Source organism: Pipistrellus kuhlii, unplaced genomic scaffold, assembly GCF_014108245.1.
Source record: "Pipistrellus kuhlii isolate mPipKuh1 unplaced genomic scaffold, mPipKuh1.p scaffold_m20_p_16, whole genome shotgun sequence".
Lineage (NCBI taxonomy): Eukaryota > Metazoa > Chordata > Mammalia > Chiroptera > Vespertilionidae > Pipistrellus > Pipistrellus kuhlii.
Genome location: NW_023425471.1, coordinates 18,987,018 through 19,012,343, shown reverse-complemented (window position 1 = coordinate 19,012,343; position 25,326 = coordinate 18,987,018). Strand labels below are relative to the sequence as shown.

Below are 25,326 nucleotides of genomic sequence, written 5' to 3'. Positions count from 1 at the left end.
GGAATGGGAGACATCTGTAATATAACAATAAAATAAAATAAAAGTAGTAGTACAACTAGAAAGTATTCAGCATGGGTTCTCTAAAACAAAATCTCCAGAACTGAATGGATAAATGGATGGATGGATAAAGTATTATTTTCTTTGTATCCCAAACACTTTGTTTGATAAGATTAAAAATTGATTTATGCCCTAGCTGATTTGGCTCAATGTATAGAGCATCAGCCTGTATACTGAAGGGTTCCAGGTTCTATTCAGGTCAAGTGCATGATGTTTCTCTCTCTCCCTTTCCTTTCCTCACTGAAATCAACAAAAATATATATTTTAAAAATTTGATTTATTACTCAGAAATTCCAACTTATGTTTTCATTAGGATTTCTGTTTTGTTAAAGTGCAATATTTGTGCTATGTATAGAAACTTTTAAAAATAAATTTAGAGATTTCCAAATGTAAAGATTATTCTTTTTTTTTAATTCATAGCTACATGCTGTTATCGAATATAAAGCCATAATATGGGTATACTTTTAAACTCTAGTTGAAAGCCAGATATACTTTTGTTTGAATTTATATGACTTTTTTGTGTGCAAAAATGTTCTCTACTTTTGTGATTCATCTTTATATTTTTTAAAATGTGGATTTGTTCTGTTTTTCCCTTGTTTATTTGTTTGTTTCCTGAACACAGTGCAAATTTTAGTTCAATGTCAGTTATTATCCAGAATTTATTAGAAAAGGATATAGAAGAGGACCCATGAGGCAGGGGTATACAAATATAAATAAATTAAGTATAGGATATTGTAGGTTCCTCCATTTATCTCTTAGACTCCAGCAGCAAAGACTGCACTTTGGAAGGTTTCTAGAGAGATAATTTCAGTGTGCAGCATCCAACTATCATGAGTTCTTGACTTTGGATAGACTACATGGCAATTTAATCATGGATTAAAGTCTGTTTTCATTTCCTGCACGTAGATTAAAGTGAGAGCCAAAAGCAGCGTGGGACTTCCAAACAACCCCTGCTGAGAAATGTTCTCCCCAGTATCATTTTCTGTGATGCTTCCTAATAAGCTGGATAGTGCTTTTATCTATTCACATTGTTTGTTCGTAGAGAACATTTTGCTCTTCTTATGGAATGGAAAGTAGGCCAGTTTTCCGTCATACTATTTCTACATCTTTCTTTTATAAGAAATGAAAAATGCATTTCAGTGAGGTTTATGTTTCACTCAGGGCATGAGAGACTCTTAAAGTGCCCATGTGCAGGGGCCTGCACATGGTAAGTAATCAGTATATGCTATTGCCTGTGTGCATGAATGAAGAAAAGGGCTAATCAATGGTTGAGAGGTCGTTTTGGATCCCTAAAAATTCATAATTTCAGAAACCATTCCTGTGCTGGTAAATACAAAAGGAAGGTTACAATGAAATGAAAGAGGGGAGGAAAAACAACAACAAACCCCCCTAATGCTAATTTGCTGGGGAGTTGGGGGGTTGTTTTTGTGAAAGGGAGGAGGGATCCAAATAAAAACTGGGTGGTGTGTGTGTGTGTGTGTGTGTGTGTGTGTGTGTGTGTGTGAGAAAGAGAGAAGAGAGAGAGAGAGAGAGAGAGAGAGAGAGAGAGAGAGAGAGAGAGAGAGAGAAGAAAGGCTTTCTAAGAAAGCACAGCAATTTTTTTTAAAAGCACTGTTGCTACAACCAACCTGAAAGCCAGGCATAAAAGAATTCAAACCATTTACATATAGTTTAAAGACAAGAAAAATGCTTCCATATGATATATGATAGATGTCCATCAGTAGCTTGTGGGGATGTGGTTATTGACTGGGGAGGCGCATGAGAGAACCTTCTGGGTGATGGAAATATTCTTATCTTAATCTAGATGGTATTTACTTGGGTATATACTACATATTAAAATTCATCAAGTTATCTACTTTTTATACTTAAGATCTCTGAGCTTTATAGAGTTCAATAGAAAATGTAATAATAATAAGGAAAGTAGGTCAGAGAGGGGGCACCAAATTTAGCATGAATGCTTAAAATAGCATCCTTGGAAGAAAAGCATGGCAAACCTCTGGTCTAAAAACTCTGCTGAGTTTAATATAGGACATTTATAATAATTTTTGTTGCAAAACATTCCAAATCCCAAAGGATGCTTAGCATTCAATAAATTAACATCCGTTTAGCAGCAGCAAGGTGAAGGCTGCTGAGCATAGTTCTCTTGATTCCTTGAAGACTTACTGCTTAAAAGCAGTGTTTTTCTGTTTTTCTTTCTAGATTGGCAGATTGCTACTCTGGCTTTACTCTTGGGTGGTGCTGCCATCATTCTCATTGCATTCCTGGTGGGTTTGATTTCTATCTGCGTGGGATCTCGAAGGCGATTCTACAGACCTGTTGCCGTCATGCTTTTTGCAGCAGGTAAATGTAATCATTATTTTCAAACTGGTATTAAAGGTGCATGAATCTTTCTACTACCCTCCCTTATGCAGAAGCAGTTTGCAGCTGCTGCATTGCATACAAATTGAGAGGCATTTGTTATATTTTAAGGTAAATTGGCTAAAGGTATATCATATCAGTTTTTAGTGTGTTAAGCATTTCACAGAGCACAGTGACAATGTCTAAACTTCTAAAAGGTGAATAAATTATAGTTCTTGACAAATTCTAGGAATTACAGATGTATTGCAGCTGTCTCACATCCCCTCCCCTCCCCTCATTTAACCCCCTTGGTGATCTTAAGGCAATGTTATTTTTTTTTTCTGACATGAAACTGAAAGAAAATTTCAATATACATATCCTTAGAGGTATAAATCTATTTGGAAATATAATAAATATGGTTATACTGCAAAATCATAATGTATCACTTGCACCATCAGACATTTGAATTGTATGAGGTCAATGGCATATTCATTAATTTAACAGCCATCAATTTATGAAGCATTCTATGATTAAAATATCAACCAAGGTAAAAATGGAGGTTTTACAAAAAGTCAGGAAGCTATTTAAAAAGGGGGCTTATAAGACTAAAAGCCCAGTACATTGTTTTGTGTGTTTCAATTTTCATTGATAAGAATAGCCTTGAATATATTGTTCTTTTTGATTCAAGCTGAAATAGTCTTGTGGTCCCTTCAATTTACCATGTCAGTCATATATGATTTGAAGACTGCAAAATAAGCCCCTGTGACTGTCAATAATGAAGACACTGACAGAATCATCTAGGCTGTTAGATGAAAATTTTAAAGCTGTTTAAAGTTGGGAATAGAGACATTTCTCAACATTTGAAGGGTAGTTTGAGCTAAAATTATAAAATCAGAAGTGTTCTGCTGCCCCCTGCTGTTCATTTCAGTGTTCATATTCTTGTACCAATGAAGAAAAATGAAGGTCAGAAGGGCTGAAGTACATATAATTCAAATCTCTTAAGTGACTTGCTCAAGAACACATATTAGTTATACTGGTAGATCTAGTATTTCATTACTACTCTTACTCATTCGTTCAACTGTTTATTGGGCAACTATTCCAGACTTCTAATAGAGTAGAAAATACCCTTATTAAAAATATTTTGAAAGTTGAGGTGGTGACCATAGTATCAATATTTTGTTGATCTCATGTGTAATAAAAGGTCTCTTGTGAATCATATTTTATGACCTGAAGATTCTCCTAAAGATTCCATCAGTTTTGTTCATTAGATTCCACAAACAAGTGAGATCATGTGATATTTGTCTTTCTCAGATTAGCTTACTTCTACTGATGGGCTCTTGGGCCGTTTCCAAATCTTAAGTATTGTGAATAACGATGGCTGGTTCACCAAAAAAAGCAGTATAATCTTTTTAGAATATAGTTCAGCTCAATGAATACTTCTCTGCTCAAACTTCTCAGGCCTCTGACCATGGTTCACATGTCTATTCCTGAATGAGCCCCTGGCTGGCTGTTCTATCATCTCATGCCACTCCCTTTCTTGCTCTATGTACTGCAACTAGTGAAACTTATGTTTCTCTTCACCCAGTGTGCTCCTGCAGCAGAAGTTTGCACTGCCTGCACCCCGCCCCCCAGATTGCTCACTCCCCACTATATTGACCTGCACCCCCCATTCACTAAGGTCTGTGTTCTAATGACTCCTCCCCAGAGAGATCTTCTTCAACTATCTAAAAGAGTATAGCATCCTGTCTTGTTTATTTGCTTTCTTGTATTTTTATGTCCCTTGGCAATAACTGCCATATTCTGTGTTTAATTGCAATGGACTGCCTACCCATGAGGATAGTACTTTAGTTACCAATGCCTCAAACTGTATCACTTTAGAAATATTCAAATATTTATTGAGTGAATGAATTTGTCTGATGAGTAAATAGATTACTCTTCCTATTCACATTCATATTTTAGTCCTGTCCTACCAGGATCTAAATTTGACTAGTGACCAGAGTACAGAAACCTTAGGGAGAAATGACTTTTTTTTTTAACTTATTTAGTAACTGTGACATTTTCTTCTCCTATAGCCCATGGTTGATAGTGATTGACTGCTTGTTAGTTTTAAGACATTTAAAACACGAATGTGCCCTTTCACAAAGGCACAGAGCCAGCTGAATTTTTTAAAAAAAATTGATGCACATTTGGAACTTACTGGCTTCAAATCATGTGGTTTATATAATATGCTGTCAGTTGTCCTAACAACTTCAAACTTAGCAGATGTTTAAACTACAAACAAGGTGTGATTTTTGTTTTGGATGCTGAGAGATTCTCCTTTTTTAGAGATCTGTTTATCCATTCATTCTCAATAATAATGTGAAAGTGCTGGCCCATGCAGTGTTGAACTGCAGGGCAAAAATGTTTAGAATTCTTATATCAGGTTCCAGAAAGGTCACTTGACCTTCGCATAGAGTTTCATTGGAACTAATTATTTTGAGGAATCGTGCTCTCATGAATTTTCTGTACTTCATCAGTTTTATGCCCAAGATAGATGACTGCTATATAGACTTTCTAGGAATATTAATCATATTGGTAATAATGATCTTTTATAGCTACTTAGAACAGATGAGAATAGATTTTAATGCACAGAATTTTAGTTTAATTAAGCACACTATCCATCCTATTACTTAAAAAAAATGTAATAAGCTATCTTTTTTTATTTTATCAAGGTTTATTCTTGTCTCTTACTCCTAAATTGTATGTTTGTTGCCACACTTTTGGAGTTTACAGTATTTTTAAGATGGGTTAAATAACAATAATTTTAACTAAAAATTGACTACATAATCAGGAGTTGGCAAACATCCTTCCCTCCTACCACCTACACACACTGAGTGCTTCCTACTCATCCTATTATTTTCTTTATTGAAAGTATTACAGATGTCCCCTTTGTTTACTTGCTTTTTTTCCCCATTGATCCCCTCCACAACCACAACTGTCCTTCCCAGGCCTTGAACACTGTTGTCTGTGTCCATAAAGGCATGTAAGTTCCCGTTAATCACTCCCTACCAACCCCCCACCCTGCTTTCCCTTTGAAATTCATAGGTCTGTTCCTTGCTTCTATGTCTCTGGATCTATTTTGTTCATAAATTTATTTTGTTCATTAGATTCCATATATGATTGAGATCATGTGATACTTATCTTTCTCTGATTGGCTTTTTTTTTTAAATATATTTTATTGAATTTTTACAGAGAGGAAGAGAGAGGGATAGAGAGCTAGAAACGTCTGTCGATGAGAGAGAAACATCGACCAGCTGCCTTTTGCACACCCCCTACCGGGGATGTGCCCGCAACCAAGGTACATGCCCTTGACCAGAATCGAACCCGGGACCTTTCAGTCCGCAGACCGACGCTCTACCACTGAGCCAAACCGGCTTCAGCGGCTTATTTCATTTAGCATAATACTCTCCAGGTCCATCCATGCTGTCTCAAAGGGCAGGAAATCATTCTTTTTACTGATGCTTAGTATTCCATGGTATAAATGTACCACAGCTTTTTTATCCACTCATATGCTGATGGGCACTTCGGCTGTTTGCAACTGTGCTGTTGTGAACATAGGGTAGTATATATTCTTTCTGCTTGGTGTTTCTGGTTTCTTAGGATATATTCCAAGAAGTGGGATCCCTAGGTCAAGTAGGAGTTCCCTTTTTAATTTTTTTAGGAAACTCCATACTGTTTTCCACAGTGGCTGCACCAGTCTATATTCCCACCAGCAGTGCACTAAGGTTCCTTTTTCTCTGCATCCTCACCAGCATTTGTCATTTGTTGATGGTAGCCATTCTTTCAGGTGTGATTTGATACCTCATTGTCATTTTAATTTGTATCTCACTGATTATTAGTGACTTTGAGCCTTTTTTCCTATGTCTCCTGGCCTTCTGTATGTTCTCTTTGGAGAAGTATCCATTTAGGTTCTTTGCCCATTTTTAATTGGATTGTTTGTCTTCCTTTTGTTAAGTGTATGAGTTCCTTACATATTTTGGAAATTAACCTTTATTGGATGTATCATAGGCAAATATGGTGTCCCATACAGTGGGCTCTCTTTTCATTTTGTTGATTTTTTTTTCTGTGCAGAGCTTTTTATTTTGATGTAGTCACATTTGTTTTATTTTCTCCTTAATTTCCTTTGTCCTAGGAGATGTTTCAATAAATATGTTGCTAAGAGAGATATCTGAGATTTTGCTGCCTGTAGTTTCTTCTAGAATTTTTATGATTTCATGCCTTAGATTTAAGTATTTTATCAATTTTAAGTTTATGCTTGTGTATGATATAAGTTGGAGGTCTGGTTTCATTTTTTTTTTTTTGCATGTACTTGTCCAATTTTCCGAGGAGCTTTTATTGAAGAGACTATCTTTTCTCCATTGTATGCTCTTGCCTCCTTTGTCAAATATTAATTGAGCATAGTGGCTTGGGTTGATCTCTGGGTTCTCTGTTCCATTCCATTGGTCTATATTCCCATTCTTATGCCAGTACCAGGCAGTTTTGAGTACAGTGGCTTTGTAGTATAACTTGATTATCTGGTATTGTGATTCCTTCAACTTTATTCTTCTTTCTCAAGATTGCTTCAGCTATTTGGGGTCTTTTTTGGTTCCATATAAATATTTAGAATGTTTTTTCTAGATCTGTGAAATATGCCATTGATATTTTACGAGGGATTGCATTGAATCTATAGATTGCTTTGGGTAGTATGGAAATTTTAATGATGTTGCTTCTACAAATCCATGAACACGGTATATTCTTCCACTTAATTATATCTTCCTTTATCTCTTTTTTCAATGTCCTATAGTTTTCAAATACACGTCTTTTACCGCATTGGTTAAGTTTATTCCTAAGTATCTTAATATTTTTGTTGCAATGGTAAATGTGATTTTGTTTTCATTTTTCTTTCTGAGAGTTCATTATTGGTGTATAAAAAAGTGTGTTGGGTTTTGTCAAATGACTTTTCTGAATCAAATGATAGGATCATATGAAGTTTGTCTTGCAATCTGTTTATGTGATACTAGGAGCCCAGTGCACGATTCAAAATTGCACAATGCCTCCCACCCTCAAGTCATCAGTCCATCCCTGCCTTGCTTCCTGAGCTCCGCAGCAGCTGTGGCCACTGCCAGTCTGGCCCTGCCTCACTCTCCAGTCCTTGAAGCAGCCTTGGCCGCTGCTGATCAGGCCCTCCCCCAGCGCAGGCGTTGAGGCCCCTGCTGCCCCACCCCCAATGCTGTGCATGCAGCCTCCTCCTGTCCAGTTGACCCGTTATGGCGTCCCAGTTAATTAGCATATTTCTCTAATATATATCTCTCACATTTATTGATTTGCAAATATTGTACCAGCCTTGCATCCCTGGGATAAATCCCACTTGGTCATGGTATACGAACTTTTTAATGTATTGCTGGATTTGATTTGCTAGTATTTTGTTGAGGATTTTAGCATCAGTATTCATCAGGGATAGTGGCCTGTATTTCTTCCTTTTTAGTGTCTGGTTTTGGAATTAGGGTAATGCTGACCACATAAAAACAGCTTGTTAGTGTTTGTTCCTCTTGAATGTTTTGGAACAATTTGTGTAGGCTGGGTTAGTTCTACTTTGAATGTTTGGTAAAACTCCCACGTGGAACTGTCTGCCAAAGAAAAGCCAGGCTTTTGTTTGCTGGGAGGTTTTTGTTTTTTTTTTGTTTTTTTTAACGGCTTCATTTTCATCAGTAGTTATCAGCCTATTCAGGTTTTCTGATCTTTCTGATTGAGTTTTAGAAGATTATACTTTTTTAGGAATGTTCATTTCATCCAGGTTGTCTAGCCTGTTGGAGTATAGTCATTCATTGTGTTATTTTATGATCCTTTGTATTTCTGTGGAGTCAGTTGTTACTTCACCCCTTTCATTTTTTGTTTATTTGGGTCCTCTCTTTTTGTTTCTTATTGAGTCTGGATAGAGGTTTATCAATCTTGCTAATCTTTTCAAAGTACCACTTCTTCACTTTATTGATCCTTTGCATTTTTTTTTTTTACTCTCTATGTCGTTTATATCCTCTCTGATCTTTATTATTTTCTTCCTTCTCTTTACTCTTTGTTGTTCTCTTTCTAATTCTTTAAGTTTTTGGATTAGATAAGTTATTAAGAATTTTTGAGTTTAATAACATGCTCTTTAACTCCATGCGTTTGCATGTTTTTGAGTGTTTTCAGTGTAATGGATTTCTAATTTCATGCCACTGTGATCTGAGTAGATGCTTTATATGATTTCAAAATTCTTGAACTTGAAGAGGCTTGTTTGGTTTCCCACATGTGGTCTATCTTTGAAAATGTCCCATATGTACTTGTGAAGAATATGTATTCTGTAGCTCTGGGGTGAAATATTCTGAAAATGTCAATTCCATCTGATCTATTTTGTTGTTTAGGATAGCAGTTTCCCTGTTGTTGTTTTTTTTGTTTTTTGTTTGTTTTTTGTCTAGAAGATCTATCCAGTGATGTCAGTGAGGTGTTAAAATCGCCTAATATGATTGTATTGATGTCAATCTCTCCCTTAAAGTTCTCCAAAAGTATTTTTATATATTTGGATGCTTCTGTATTGGGTGCATATGTGTTTACCAGAGTTTTATTCTTCTGTTGTATTCTTCTCTTTAATATTATGAAATGGCCCTCATTATCTCTTGTTATGGCCTTCACTTTGAAGTCTATTTAGGCAGATATGAGTATTGCTACCTCAGCCTTTTCATTTCCATTTGCCTGGAAATTTTTTACCCTAACTTTACTTTCATTCTGTATTAGTCTTTTTTTTAATGAGGTGGGTCTCTCTCTCTCTCTCTCTCTCTCTCTCTCTCTCTCTCTCTCGACTATTTCTTTACACACACACACACACACACACACACACACACACACACACACTGAGTGGCCAGATTATTATGATCTCTGAACGCATAATAATCTGGCCACTCAGTGTATATCCTATATAATAAAAGGCTAATATGCAAATTGTCCCCTACCAGGAGTTCAACCAACAGTCAGGCCAGCCAGCTTCCCATGTCCCCTCCCCTTAGCCAGGCTGACCAGACCCCTCTCATGCACTGATTCATGCACTGGGCCTCTTATATATACTGAGTGGCCAGATTATTATGCATTCAGTGATCATTATAATTTGGCCACCCAGTGTATGCTTTATATTTATATCTCTCTATCTATATATAGAGAGATATATAAAATTTCAGAGAGGAAGAGAGAGGGATAGAGAGGTGGAAACATCAATGATGAGAGAGAATCATCTACAGCTACCTCCTGCATGTCCCCCACTGGGGATGGAGCCCACAACCCAGGCCTGTGCCCTGACCAGGAATGGAACTGTGACCTCCTCATTCATAGTTAATGCTCAACCACTTAGCCATGTCAGCTGGACTGAGGTGTGTCTCTTTTAGACAGTATATATTTAGGTTATGTTTCCTCATCATTCAGCTACCCTATGTCTTTTAATTGGGGCACATAAACCAATTACATTTAAGGTTATTATTAGTTAATAACCTTATTTGCTTATTTATTTTAATTCTTATTCTTTATGCCTGTGTTCTCCTTTGTACTATTTTTTCTTATAATAGTCCTTTTAGCATTTCTTGCAGTGCTGGTCTGGTAGTAATAAACTCTTTTAGCCTTTTGGTCTGCAAAGCTCTTTATTTCACCTTTGATTTTGAATGATAGACTTACTGAATAGGGTAGTCTTGGCTTCAGTCCTTTGGTTTTCATTTTGTACTTCATGCCATTCCCTTGTGCCTTGTATTTCTATTGAGAAGTCAGCTGACAGCCTTAATGGGAGCTTCCTTATAGGTAACTTTCTGTCTCTCTCATACGACCTTTAAGATTCTAATTTGTCTTTAATGTTTGCCATTGTAATTAATATGTGCCTAGGTATAGGTCTTTTGGTATTCATTTTGATTCTGACTTTCTTTGTTTCCTGAACTCCAGTGATTTTTTCCTTCACCAGGTTAGGGAAATTTTCAGCTATTATTTCTTCAAACAGGTTCTCGATTCCTGCCTCAGATTCTGCTCCTTCTGGTTCCCCTATAATGCAGATGTTGTTATGTTTCATGATGTCCCAGAGCTCTCTTAGACTCTCCTGCTTTTCATTTATTTTCCATTTGCTGCTCTAATTCACTAATTCATTCTTCAGCTTCTTCCAGTCAACAGTTGAATCCTTCTAGGGTGTTCATTTCAGCCATGTCATTCTTCATTTCCAATTTATTTTTATTTAATGTTTCAACCTCAAAGTCATTCACATTGCTGTAGCTCTCATTAAGCCCTTATAGTTCTCATTAAGTTGCTTGTAGTTCTCTGAATATTTTGAGCACTCTTATTAACATTACTCTCAATTCTTTATCTGACAAATTGCTTGTATCCATTTTATTCAATTCCTTTCTGATGATTTCTCCTTTTCTTTCATTTGGGGTTTTTCTTTGCCTCCCCATTTTTGTTGTTCCTTTGAATTTGTTTCTGTGTATTAGATCAAACTGCTATGCCTCCCAGATTTTGTGGGGTAATCATATGTAGTATGAGTTTTGTGGCACCCAGTGGTGCAGTCTCTTATATCTCCTGAGCTGGGTGCTCTGGGAAAATCCCTTACTTGAGTTATTTGGGTTCTCCTGTTGTATTTGTATCTTGAATGTTATTGTCCTATTCATAGATGGAGGTGCTGACAAAATAGAACAGAATACAACACAACAAAATACGAAAGAAAAAGAATAAAACACAAACATTACCAAGACCCCTATAGTACCACAAAAAAACAGCCATGAGAGAAAAAAATTAGGAAAGAGAAAAAAGAGCAAGAATGATAGAAAAAGAAAGAAAGAAAGAAAAGAAGAAAGAAAGAAAGAAAGAAAGAAAGAAAGAAAGAAAGAAAGAAAGAAAGAAAGAAAGAAAGGAAAACAAGGAAAAAATCAAAACAAACAGATAAAGGGCAGGGAAGGAATATGTAGATGTATAGCAGTCTCCAGATGTTTTGTCCTTCCTTGATATAGTCTCCTCCTCAGCTTGACTTCAGTTGGTAAATCCAGATGAATGGTCTTCACTTTAGTTGTATTTCCAGTCTGGCCTTGGGACAAGGTACAGGACAGGTCTGCCTATTCAGCTACCATTTGTACTCCCTCATCTGGAAAATTGTTTAAATAAAGTGCAGATAGTAAATATTTAAGGTTTTGCAGACCACATCATTTCTGTTGCAGCAGCTCAACTCTGCCTTTGTAGTACAAACAGTACATAAATTAATGAATCTAGCTGTATTCCAATAAGACTTAAAAAAAAAAAAACAGACCAGATTTGGTAGTTTGCCAGCTTCTTTCACAAAGATTTTTCATGGAGAAGATTATTTGTTTCATATAGTAGAGAATGAGGCAGATGCATCCCATAAATTCTAGTGAAATTTATTTATAAAATAGAAGTGCTATATAATTGATTCTATAGCAAGTTATGATTTTGAATGGGAGATATCTCTTGTGTAATCCCATGTCTCATAAAAATATACACAGAATAAATACCAATTTATTTAGATATTTTTAAAGCCCTTCTTCCTGATTAATTTGCTTGTTTTATTTTATTATATATGGCCAAGAGCAAAGATTTTACTAAGAACTAAAAGCTAAATTTTATGCTCTGCTGTAGTAGTGTTTATTAGACTACTATTAGAACCAATAGTCTCAGTACCATTATTTTCCCTGACTTCTTAACTTAATTCTTCTTTGAAACTAAGGATTAAATATATAAATATCACCTGTTATATGTAATAAGCAGGGTATAAATGGTGTGACTTCTAGACAAAGTTGCCTTTTGAGCTTTTTTTTTAAATGAGGGTTATGGACTGGATGAGAAGAAAAGAATGAAAATAGTTTTTGCTAGGGTAATAGGATCCAGAATATCAAAATAGGACTTGCTGGAATACTGGGCTGGGGTAGATGATATTGAGAAGCAATAACCGAAGCACATTTTGAATCACAAGTTGACTGTTTTCATAAGTACAAATGAATTTGAAGTCCCCAATTCCTCAAACGCATAAAAATAAGGGTTTTAGCTCATATTTGGGGTCACTATTCTTGGGTTGCTTGGTTTTGTATAACGGAGCAGTTGAGCTTAACTAGTACTACTTGCCATAATACTAATAATTATATACATGGGTAGGAAAAAGTAGGTTTACACTTGTGAATACACAAAATAGTTTATTATATTTATTAGTTATCGTTTTATTTATTTGTGTAACTATTAGCCCACTTTTCATCACCCCTGTATGTATTTGTAAAATGATTACTTCTTGATATGTCCATAGAAATTACTATATTGCACTAATTATTTTGACAAAAACTAGAATAATTCTTACTGTATTATAAAAAATAGTGTTAAACAAAGAAAAATGTTATTATTTTAAAGTCTATACTATCTAGAGTAAGCAATGCTTCAGATGCTTTGGCTTTTTGTTTATTTGGTTAAGAAGTAATTCTTGTAACTATGTGTAATATATGTTATATTATCCTGTTTCCTGTAAATACATTTTTCTAATTTCGATTTGCTTTTCTTTCAGTTGTTTTACAGGTTTGCAGCCTGGTCCTTTACCCAATCAAGTTCATTGAAACTGTGAGCTTGAAAATTTACCATGAGTTCAACTGGGGTTATGGCCTGGCTTGGGGTGCAACTATATTCTCATTTGGGGGTGCCATCCTTTACTGCCTGAACCCTAAGAACTACGAAGACTACTACTAGAATCAATAATCTCAAATTGGGGGGTGGGGGGCGGAACATTCAACAAGGATTACATCTGCATCTTTTGTAACTCACTATTTTCTAAAACACTTGTGGAGTGTCAAGCAGTTTGCTAAGTTGATTTAATATCTTTTGCCTTTTGGCTGTCAACATCATAACCAGCTTTTACATCCATTTTAGGGACCTGCACAAATTAAGGGAGCTGATTAGACATAGGCAAATGCTGCAAACTTCCAATATGTTCTTGTCATTTTTCTTGACAAGTGAAGGGTCTATATAACAGCAACCATTGTGAGAAACTAGTTGGAATGAGAAATGCCTGAATCTCTTATTGCCTGCAGGGGAGCAGCTGGCATAAGCAGCATTTAGGAGTTCCTTTTGCGCTGACAAGGATTTAACAGAGTCCTTATCACCTGCTTTTCCCACCCAATGACTAAATTGCCATTGGTTTTTTGCTTGAGTGAGCTCTTGAGTAGTGAACTGCCCATCAGTATCTAATGGTAGTTCTAAATGTAAGTTGTTAATGGTACATATTCCATCCTCAAGAGTACTCTTTTTAATGGGAGGTTATGCTTTGGCAATCAGCATTTCCTTAGGAAAGGTATCAAGACTTGGAGAGGTGCTTTTCATTATGTGGTTAGAAATTATGCCTCAACCATATCTATAATGAGGAAAATTGGGAGTCTCTACCTTTCATGGGGCAACTAGGAAGACATATGCATGAGTTGCTTTTGTCCTAAATACCCGTTAAATCATTTATCAAACATTACAGCAAATAATTGTGCATATGTAACAAACTTGTGTTTTTATAGAAGATGGACCATTAGCATAAATGGTAATATGTTGTTCCCTAGCCCTACACTTGCATTTGCCTATTATACGTAGAATTAATATTTGCTCTAGTGAAGTGATTTGAACACTAACCTTGTACGTGTTGTTAAGAGGCTTAGATTGGTATGCACACTTATTTACCTTACAAAAGTACATATTAAAGCTTTTGCTCTATGTTCTCTACTATTCCACTGGAAAGTTTTAATAGAATTGTATAAAGAAGAAAAATTGAAATGGTATTAATCTAAAAATACTTCTGTAAGCACTGTAGTTCAAAAAAAGAGTAGCAATTAGGTTGGTCATTTTGTTTAAAATAGAAGGCTGCCTTTTTCAAGTATTTTAAATGTCTTTATTAAAAAAATAAAGGAATAGTGATAGATTTATTTGAATGTCTAAATGTCTCAGTAGAGGAGTGGAATTCATCTGGTTATCACCTGGTCCTCTGATGTTAACTAATGGGCTAACTGATTTGTGCACACAATTATGATGGATTTATGTTAAGGGAATTATTTGTTGACTGTTCAAATGTAAGGAAATATCAATAATAGGGAATAAGTTTGCAACTAACCTCATACTGCAAGCTTGTTCATCTTAATCTGTTTAATATACAAATCTGGATAGTTTAATTATAAGCATATTTTTATATCAAATATACAGTTCTAATATAAAAGTTATAAATAATTATTTTTGTTAACAAAGACACTAAAAACAGTATGTCCTGGTTTTGGCCCTCTTGCAGAAAGAAGCAGTGGAAAAAAATCATTGAAAGCACACCTATGTTCTCTTGTATTACAAACTCTGTTAAGAGCAAGACCACATCAGTAGTATTTAATAATTTGCTTTCCCTCCTAAAGCAAAGTTCTGCTTTCAGCTTGTCTTAAGAACTGTTGCCAAAACAACAGGAAGAAAAAAACTATTTTATTATTCAAATGCTTAAAAAAAACTCTTCTGACTTTTCTATAGAATTACAAAGTAAATATGAAGTATCAGGCTTATTCTTATTTTAGCAGTGACAGACACAAGTGATTAAATACGTCCTAGAGAGAAACCTTTATAAAAGTATATGTTTCTATGTAGAATCATAAGAAACTATGAGTGGACATTTTCCAGAAAGATGTTAGTATTATAGAATCTTTTGAAGCAGTTTTCTTGATAAATACACATAGTAAAATCTGGGTCAGACTGTCTTGCAGTTAGTTAATTGCATATTGTCAGAACAGCATGAGAAATATGGAAATATGATATTTGTTGGAAAGGGATTTCGGCTACTAAACACTCTCAATTGTGAGAGAATCTCTTTATTCCTTAATAATGGAAGAACAGTACTTTGGTACTGGCATCAGTGAGGCACTTTTCTTAGTCCTAGTAGAGGATGCAGTGTGCTGTTAGACTAATATCACATCTCAAGTCTTATCAAGTTTTTATGCTCTGTCAACATGACAAGCTGAAAAGTGACAGAACATGTTATCAGCTAAGGCACACATATTTGCAGTTTACTGAAAAGTAGATTGCTTATAAAACTTTTTCTCCTTAGCAGTGAAGAGCCCTATGCTATATTTCTACCATTACTAATGTTGTTTGGAAGTGTTTCATTATTAACAAGCTCACTAATACATGAGTTGTTGCTCATCTGAAATACAGTTTTGTCTATCAGAATAAACACAAGTGAATTTCTCAGCTACATAACATTGTGTATTTGCAACTTTAGGTTTGTTTGATGTTTTCTTACAAGCAAAACTGGTAACCATAAACTTATTGTTTATCTTAGAGAGAGATACATACACGTGTAGCAAAAAGTACTCAGCAGGGCTAGTTATTCAGATTTCTTGCACAACTATTTAGCTTTTTGTAAGTTCAACATGTAAATTTTAAAGACAAATATAGAGAGACCTATGTGTTTGAAATATAAAAGATATATATGGATTAGCATGTACCTGTATATTATTAAACATGCAAATGCACTGACTAGTAAGTGATGTCTAATTGTATGGCTAGCAATGTGATTTATTCAGACTGTATTTTTGTACAGAGCAGCTCACACTAACTTATGCCTCTGTGTCCTCTTTAATGCCTAATACTGTGCCTAGATATTTCATGTTTTAAAAATAAAATATACTTCATGCTGTTCATGCTATTAGTTTCTCTACTGCTGTTCTATATTTATTATTTTTTAAATATGACATTTTACTACTTAAATATGAATTCCTGATATTCTTGTTATTTTTTCTAATAGTCCTCTTGGGAAAACCTGTTTATCACTCCATTGGTTTTCAGTTTGCAGTTTCAAGATCAGTTCTTCGTTTCATGATTTGTGTAGCTGACAAATTATCTATGTGGAAAAAAATAAAAATAAAAGTGGTTTCACGGATGTGGTTTGACTGTGTCTTTTCTACTGTACACAGGTTTCTGAATTACCCAACACATGTCTTCAGTTCATTTTCTCCTTTATATAATCATGTTGAAAACAGTTTAATCTGGCATGCCCATTTTGTATCAAATTTCCTTAAAGCTATATTTTATTTCAAATTCTCAAGATTCTATCCTCTGCAGCTGAGTTACATGAAAAATAAAAGGAAATATCTTTTTAAACTTTCTGTTTTAAAGGAAAGGGGGACACAATGTGGACTATCATTTTTTCCTATTCTCTAATCACACAATTAGAAACAGTAGAAGTGAAAAGGTTTTTGTTTAGTTTTCAGTGTTTGCAAGGTATCTTAAAGCAGGATTTCCTACATCATTTCTGTTTTGTTTTGTTTTTAATTAGAGAGGAACTCTAAGTTTTCAGTGCACATGTGCACATGTATATATGAAGAAATTAATAAATTTAATGTCAAAAGTTCTCATCACCATTTGTCTATATAAAATGGAAAGAAATTTAAGTTCGACAATCAAATTAACTTGTATAATTGTCAGGAAATTCTCTTGTAGTTATAAATAAGATCATATATGATTGAACAACTTTCTTGTTGGTAATTCAGTTGGAATATAAGATACATTTTTTTGTCATGAAGATATCCTTCCATATCTCATAAATCCTCAAATTTTGATTGTTCCATGGTATATTTTTCTGGTAAAATATTGTAAAACACCTGCAAGCTTATTATATATTTCATATAAAAATTTTTAAAGTATATGAAAAAATTATAAATTCTAAAGAGTTTACCAATTTTCTATCATTTGGGAAAATTTCCTTTTTAATGGCCTTACTCTAATTTGACAGAGTAGCATCATTCATTTGATGTATTATATTTTCAGCATAAAGTACTTTCATTTTTACACAGAATTCTCATGAGCAGAACACCTTTACAAATATGTCCTGCCTGGTAATTATCCATGACCCAGTTTTTCTGAATTTAGAAGATACGGAGACATAACTTCACTAGAATTTGACAGGGGAAAATCCTTTGCCTTCAGAGATTTCATTGTGAATGCATAATAGGAAACCATTTTCAATTGGCTTTGCCATGATGGCCATGTAGCCTGTTAGCAGTTTGTTTTATTAAGTCAGGGCCATATTATGTCAGCACAGTGTTCCATTCTGATGGTTTCCTAGTCATTTTGATTAGAAAATAACTTGATAGTGAAATTATTTTTGCATTCTGTAGAGTAATCACTGAATACTTATTGATAGATTTCTAATTTATCAGATTTTCATGGTATGACCTGTTAATAGCTTTTCAAAAGTGCAATCTTAATGAGATCAAATTAAGAGAGCAAATAAAAATTAGAATTAAGTGCTTAGACTTTTCATAGTAAGCACTGACTTATTTGAATCATTTAACTTCCATTCAAATATTAGAACATAGTATCATAGTTACTTAGTGTCAAAGTTAAAATCAGATTAACAAAACTCCCTGTAATAAAATACCCCAAAAAAAAATTCTATAGAAGGCAGGTTTTCAGACTGGGAAGTCTCACAACTTTAACAACTACTAAATTTTGCCATGAGCAAAGGGTTCATGTATCTATACATGGAAAGTTTGTTTTCAAAGAGTCACCAGCTAGGTGACTCACATTTATATTCCAGCAGTAAGTCTAATGGTTCCAAAGTGTAACTAAGAAAACAGGAGCTGAACTGTTCAAATGGGAAGGATAATATGTAGTGTTTCTAAGCCAAGATTAACAGGACACAAAGAATGGCGTCCTTTGTAAAACTAAAGCTGTGTTGAGTGGTTCACCAGAGAAACTCAGTTTTGGCAAGCAATTATTTCCAAGTTGAATGACTTCATAGGAATAATGATTATAAAAGAGGCTTGAAACAAGCACTGGGAAACCATGTCATCAAACCAGTAAAAATCTTGAATACTTCAATTTCCATGTGGGACAAGGATTAATGAAAAAGTAGTATCTAAACAATTTATAAACACACACAAATTTTGGCCTGTATAAGGATGTGTCTGGATGACCCAAAGCCATTTCTTACACTACAGAAGAAAGGCAGTTGGGCATGGAGTTAAATTTAAAATATTACTTATACCATTATGTGATGATGGTATTAAAGACTGCCCTTCGATTACCTTGAATTTATCATAAAGGTAAAATAAGAAACGAATGGCATACAGCCTATTTTTTTTTTTCTGGCTCCAAAGTCTGTCCTTTTTATTACATTTTGCTACTTCTTCCATATATGCAGTGGCCCCAAAAGAAGGGGTCTTAAATTCACAGACTCATAGTCACTGGTAAGCAATTGCTCTTACAAACATTTTTACTTGGGAGGGAACCCCATTGGAGAAAAAGAAGCAGTAGTTTTGATAGCTAAACAGGGAAAGAGCATGCATAGCCTATTTAATTTTTAAATTAAAAATCATTCACAAGAGTTCAGATGAATTGTTCTAAACATCAACAGAAGACATTTAAAATTATGAATGGGGATTTAAACTATTAAGAGTTAAATGGAGGAGAAACTATTTCTGTGTATTAACTGAAAAGACAGATAATGCTATCACACTAGGCAACCTCTCCCAGATAAGCTGCATCAAAGCATTTTTGGAGAGTAAGTTCCCCTTTGTGGCCATATCACAGCTCAGTAGTAATGTGACAATTCCTGAAATGAAGAACAAGTTTTCTAGTTTTTAACTCATAGGTGATTTATCTTAAGCATTATCTAGATATTCATTTATGATCCTAAATAATGAACACAATGAGTAGTGGTGTGTCAGAAAGAAGCGAAATTAGAAACAGTAGTAAAATATTTAACAGTATGATCATTAAAATATACTGTTGGACCTCAAAGGGAGGGTGGGGATAAAAGGGAGAGATCAACCAAAGGACTTATGTGCACACATATGAGCCTAACCAGTGGTCAAGGACAATAGGGGGGGGGCATGAGTAGGGGGGTGGAGGATTGGAATAGGGGGTTGAGGACAAAGATGTGATACCTTAATCAATAAAGAAATTAATTTTAACAAAATAAAAATTTGTTTTTTATTCATCTCCAAGCTATGGATATCACTCACTGTTGGAAGAAATTTGGCATAAATTTGACATAGTATAGAAATCCTTATGGAGGTATAATGTTTCATATAAAATTTCAAGTTATAGTTTCCAAAGACCTTGATTTTTTAAATACTTCTTGATGAAGCAGAATTTTGGGAAAAAATCCGTTCCCAGAATATTTCTTTTTAAACCTCAATATTTAGCATCTATCTTTCAGATGACATTCAATACATGGAATTATTTGAGCTGTTGTCCCTTAATTTTTCAGACATGGATAAAATTATTTTCTCCCTAGCTGCATCAGAAAGTCAATAAACACAGTGCATATTTAGGCAGAATTTGAGCTTTACGAAGTTCACTTATGATTCTAAATAGTAACCTGCTGCTGCTGATGATGATTGCATGACATTTGAATCAGAAATCCCTATTCAAACCAGAAGTACCATTAGGTTTATTTGACTATTATGCTATATTGATGGGGGGAAACCCGTGTAATATGTTGTTTTTCTAAAGTTAGGTTGTTGTTTTTTTCTTTTTAAGTATTTTTTTTTTATTGTTGATAGTATTACAGACATCTCCCTGCTGGTTTTGAGTTATTAGTGTAAATATGTACACGTTCCATGCAGTTATATACTTAAAATAGTTTGTGTGTTATTTACAACAGCAGCATTTTCAGAATTATTTACAATTTATGGACATACAAAGGTAAACTCAGTAGGATTTGGGAGGGAATATCTACAGGAAAATCTGGTTAAATGTTTGGATCTTTCAAGTTTTACCATTTAGTCAAAGCTGTGTGGTATAAAACTGCAGGTATGAGAGTACAAATTTAATAGGTTGATGTAATTGATTAGCTTTGAAGAATGTTCCACCTGTAGTGATTTTTCTGAAAACAATAGAGGACTTGGCATCCAGCCATGTATTTTTTACCATATTATCCTGCACCCCTGGTCAGAGGTGATTAGAGCAGAGATGGTTCCTGCCTAGACTAGCTCCTTCTGTATCTCTTGCCCATTAATTTGGAATTGGTCTCTGCATGTAGTTCGTAATAAAATGTATAAACCATGGGATTTGGAAGTGGGTGCAGGGATACAATGAAAAACTGCAGAGAAAGGAATGAAATAGAGAAAAGCAGTCAAGAGGGACGATGTAAGTCCTAGAGGGAATGAAAGAGTGGGTGATCCCAGTAAGGTCAACTTGCCTTGTGTTCTATGAAACACTCTGGTGTCCTTCCAATAATTTCCTGTTGTATCCAGTTTTATTTGGAATCAAGAAAACCTTTTTGTTAGACAAAGTATCCTTTATTAGAGGGTTCAATATTCAGGTTGTGTAAATCTCCAAAAAAGGATTGGCAAGTACATGAAGATTTATTGGCACATTTCCATCTCACCCCAGGGTGCCCAACACTATTTCTTTGACAAAGATTGCTCCCAATGCCTTATTCACAGTAAAATGTAACTAAGGGAAAATATTTTAGTGTAAACTCTCCCTTCTGTGTATATGTTTTTTCCAAGATCAAAGTCATATGCTAAGGATGAAAGATCAATAATCATCAGGTGGGATGAAAAGCTTCCCTGGAATCTCTGAATCAAGTTATGGTAATTTCCCCCCATCTTAAATCTATAATGCATTGGCATTTATATTAACCCATAAGAGCTGTTGCACTGCACAACTCTAGAGTGCTCCATGTTTTCTCTAAAAAAGTTAGTCCTGCTGACATTGCTTATTTCTTTGTACTTATGCCTATTCTTGAATTCAGAGTGTTACCTCACACACACAACACTATCAAACAAGGTTTTCATTACCTTCACTCTAGTGATGTTTTGGGCTCAGATGAATCAAGCCCAAATAGAATGAAGCATGTTGGATTGAACCTATTAATTGTATTTGGTAAAAGACCAACGATATTTGTGTTTGAATGACATGCTAGGATAACTATTTTAATTCTTAGTGAAAAGTATTATACATCCAAACTTACCAGTCATGTCCAAAGCTTTCATCCAGGGTCTCAGTCATTCACTTTAAAAATTTTTTCAGGGTCTTATTCAAAATAAAGTTATATTGATTGATGTGAATTTCTGTTTTGACTTTAATTTCTCTGTGATTCTGTATGACAGCAGATGGCCTCGAGCCCATAAGAAAAACAAAACAAAACAAAACAATTCATCACCAGAAGCATCCACTGGTATAATACAAAATCCCTACTCTTCGTCACTAATATCTTCAAATTGTCCAGAGAAGCCACATACCCACAGAACATGAAACAAAAGACTGGTTGTGACAACTGGTACTACTGAAAGAAGGGTTCTTTAAGACTTAATTGATAGAACACATGAGTGATATGGTAAAACTTCCTCTGGACCATTTTAGGTGTCTCGGTATTTTATATCACTAATACTCTACATCATCTTTTTCTTATTTGTAAATTTCTCAAGCCTTCAAAACATTCTTGAGCGCATTTAACAAAAAGTCAAATCCTTAGCAAAAGCGATTTGTTTTCCCTAGGACAAGGGGACATGCATGCCTTGTTATTTTCCATTCCTATTTGGATCTAATAAGGCAAGGCAAAATAATTTTGCATTCTTTACTCCTTTATCAGGAAAATGACATAAGAATCCACATAACAAACATAGCACAAAGCAGTTAGGAGCGCTGTATTTCCTACACTATATTTAAATGCTGCAGGAATAAGAATAGAATCTTAAAAATACATCTTGTCAGGACCCACTTCGTCTTTTCTCCGGTCTTTAAATGCAAACACATACATACTGACAGCTCTCAGAAAATAACCCTAATGAGAATTTTTCCCTTTCCCCAGGAGTGCCCTCTGCCACCAGCTATTTAAAAGAAAAATAGTGGGCTCCCTACTTTATTCTCACATCAGATGTTTAAAAGAACAATTTCCATTTTTTGAAGTGTTACTGAAAGGAAAGAAGTCATCTTTTATCACAGTCAGGAAAGGTCAGAAAGTCAGTAATCCTCCATTCACTTCCTGACAGAAATATCTTCTTTCCTTCCACACCAGACCAGAAAAGTGATTTATTTGCAGTTGACATTAATACATAAAATGGCTAATGCACCTATCTATGCCTGGGTAATCCTTTGCATGGTCCAGGGGCTTCTTTTATTACCTGCTAAGGCTGTGATTTGAATCTGTTGGAGCAAGCATTGTACATATGATTCCCAATTCACACACACACATGCACTTCCCCGTAATATCTAATCCTGGCAAGGCCAAAATATGTTTGTTCTGAAGACCAAGTAAGAATCTCTCTTTGCTTCTGTGTGTTCAGATATTGACATTTCATTTGCAGTCTCTCTCTCTCTCTCTCTCTCTCTCTCTCTCTCTCTCTCTCTCTCTCTCTCTCTCTCTCTCTCCCCCTCCCCTCTCTCTCACTCTCACTCTCTCCTCTCTGTTTGTTTCTTGCAAAAACCATGCTTGTTTTTCAACCCTCCAAATATTTACCAAGTTTTATTACATCTTCAGAATGTGCCCAATACTGTACAAGACTATGGGACATTGCTGAAGTTATAATCTGAGACTTCAAAGGTCTTATATTTCAAGTAAGAAACATATCAATAAAACATGCACATAGAAGCAATAACTCTGTCTTATATTGTGGGATGGCCTATAGTTCTCAAAGTGAATTCATTAATTTCATTGCAACTTGATACTTTTATTAACAATGTAGAGTATGTAGCAAGATGTTGATGAAAATTAATACATGGTCAAATAAAATGATACATGTAAAAACCAGTCTGGGTTTTCCTATCCACTTATAGGCTAAATATTTTCTTATGGAAAAAAGAACAAATACCTACCTGTGACCTGTATTTTGTATAATTTAACACAACACTGACTGACTTTAGGTATCAACTAGGAGCCCAGTTCACAGAAATTGTGCACAGGTAGGGTATGCATCTCATAATCAACTGCATCCTCAATTTTTGTCAGCCTGGATCAAAGTTAAGGTCTTTCAGAGAATTTTTATTTGCTTTTGCCAGCCAATTTCAGGTACTACCCAACTGAGACCATTTCAAATTGAGGTTTCTTGGACCCCACTGGAAGTGTGAATTCAGACCTCAACTTGGCCTGACCAGCGATCAGGGCTGATCAGGTTCCCTGCTTCCCCATCTCCTCCTTCCCTCACTCCTTCAGCAACCCACCACCAAAGCTGTTCACCGGCCATGTTCTGTGCCACCCCCTGGCGGTCAGCACACGTCATAGGGAACAATTGAACTCCTGGTCTCCAGGTTGAACTCCCAAGGGGACACTGAATATTAGCCATATCTAGATGGGTGGATAGATAGATAGATAGATAGATAGATAGATAGATAGAGAGATAGATAGATAGATAGATAGATAGATAGATAGATAGATAGATAAGGAAGGAAAACAACCAAAACTGGGTGGAGGGATGGCGTAATATGAATCCTCTGAATAAAACTAGGTCTCCAAAGGCTATAGCTTCAGTATAAAACTAAGTGACTCAATAGAGTGGCCATATAGAAAGGCAGGTCAAGGGAAACACTATGTTTCAACCTTAGCACCGGGTAGAAAATTTGAAGTTGAGGTCTGAATTCACACTTCCAGTGGGGTCCAAGAAACCTCAATTTGAAATGGTCTCAGTTGGGTAGTACCTGAAATTGGCTGGCGAAAGCAAATAAAAATTCTCTGAAAGACCTTAACTTTGATCCAGGCTGACAAAAATTGAGGATGCAGTTGATTATGAGATGCATCCTGATTTCATAGGTGTGAAAATAAATATGTTTTAGGATTAATGAAATATTATAATTTATTTGTAAGTGATTAAATGACTTTCATCTCAAAATTAGCTCTTGGCTTTGATTAAAGTATTTGAGATTTAAGAAGAGTTCATTGTTATGTATCTTGGTCATTATTTTTCAGTGCATTTATCGTTAGGAAACTTATCTATATTATCTTCTGGAATATGTTTCCAGCCTAGCAATTTAAGGCTAATGTCAGTTATTCATAAAATAATAATGGTGACATATATTGGGTAAAACTTTAAGTAGTTTACCTGAAAATTTGCTCTGTATAAAAGCAACAATTTAAAAAGTATGATGTTTTCCCTGGCCAGTGTTGCTTAGTTGGTTGAGCATCATCCCATGTACCAAAAGGTCAATGGATAGATTCCTAGTCAGGGCACATGCCTTGGTTACAGACTCAATTCCAAGAACGGGGCCTGCAGGAGGCAGCCGGTCAATGGTTCTCTCTCTCTCTCTCTCTCTCTCTCTCTCATTAATAAAAATATATTAAAAAAGTATGATGCTTAACAGTAGGTTAGGCTAAGGAATGTTGGTGATCCAGCAGATTACCTTGCAGAGGTGCTTCCCTAAATGATTTTTTAATTTTTTTTTAATATTCCTATTTTGAAATAAAACACACACAACTGAAACCAGTTTTGCTCAGTGGATAGAGTGTTGGCCTGCACACTGAAGGGTCCCAGGTTTGATTTCGGTCAAGGGCATGTACCTTGGTTGTGGGCACATCTCCTGTGGGGGTGTGCAGGAGGCAGCTGATTGATGTTTCTCTCTCATCGATGTTTCTAGTTCTCTATCCCTCTCCCTTCCTCTCTGTAAAAAATCAATAAAACATATTTTAAAAAAAGAAATAGAATATACACAAAAGTCTATAAATACATAGCAAAACTCAGTCATTTATAACAAAGTGAACATCAAAATAATCATAATTCAACCTTATAAGATCAAGAAACAGAAAGTTCTAGCACTTCAGAGATCTTTCATGCCCTTCCCAGAACTCTTCCTCACTTCTCTCTCCCTAGAGTTAATAAATGCCTTGTTTTCTCTTAGAAAAAAATAGCTTGACAACGTAACTATTCATCCTATACATTATAGTTTTATTTAGTGTGGGGGTTTTTTGGACTCAGAAAA

General features: G+C 35.1%; 1 protein-coding gene across 1 annotated transcript in view; it reads left to right on the top strand.

The window, feature by feature from the left end:
* The window catches only part of TMEM47 (transmembrane protein 47), a 34,455-nt gene extending 18,113 nt beyond the window's left edge, over positions 1–16,342 (top strand). The window contains exons 3-4 of the mRNA XM_045582360.1: positions 2,257–2,397; positions 12,965–16,342. Coding sequence (XP_045438316.1) covers positions 2,257–2,397; positions 12,965–13,143 — 320 coding nt within the window. The 3' untranslated portion in view covers positions 13,144–16,342. The remainder of the gene's footprint in view (positions 1–2,256; positions 2,398–12,964) is intronic.
* Positions 16,343–25,326: the final 8,984 nt, after the last annotated feature.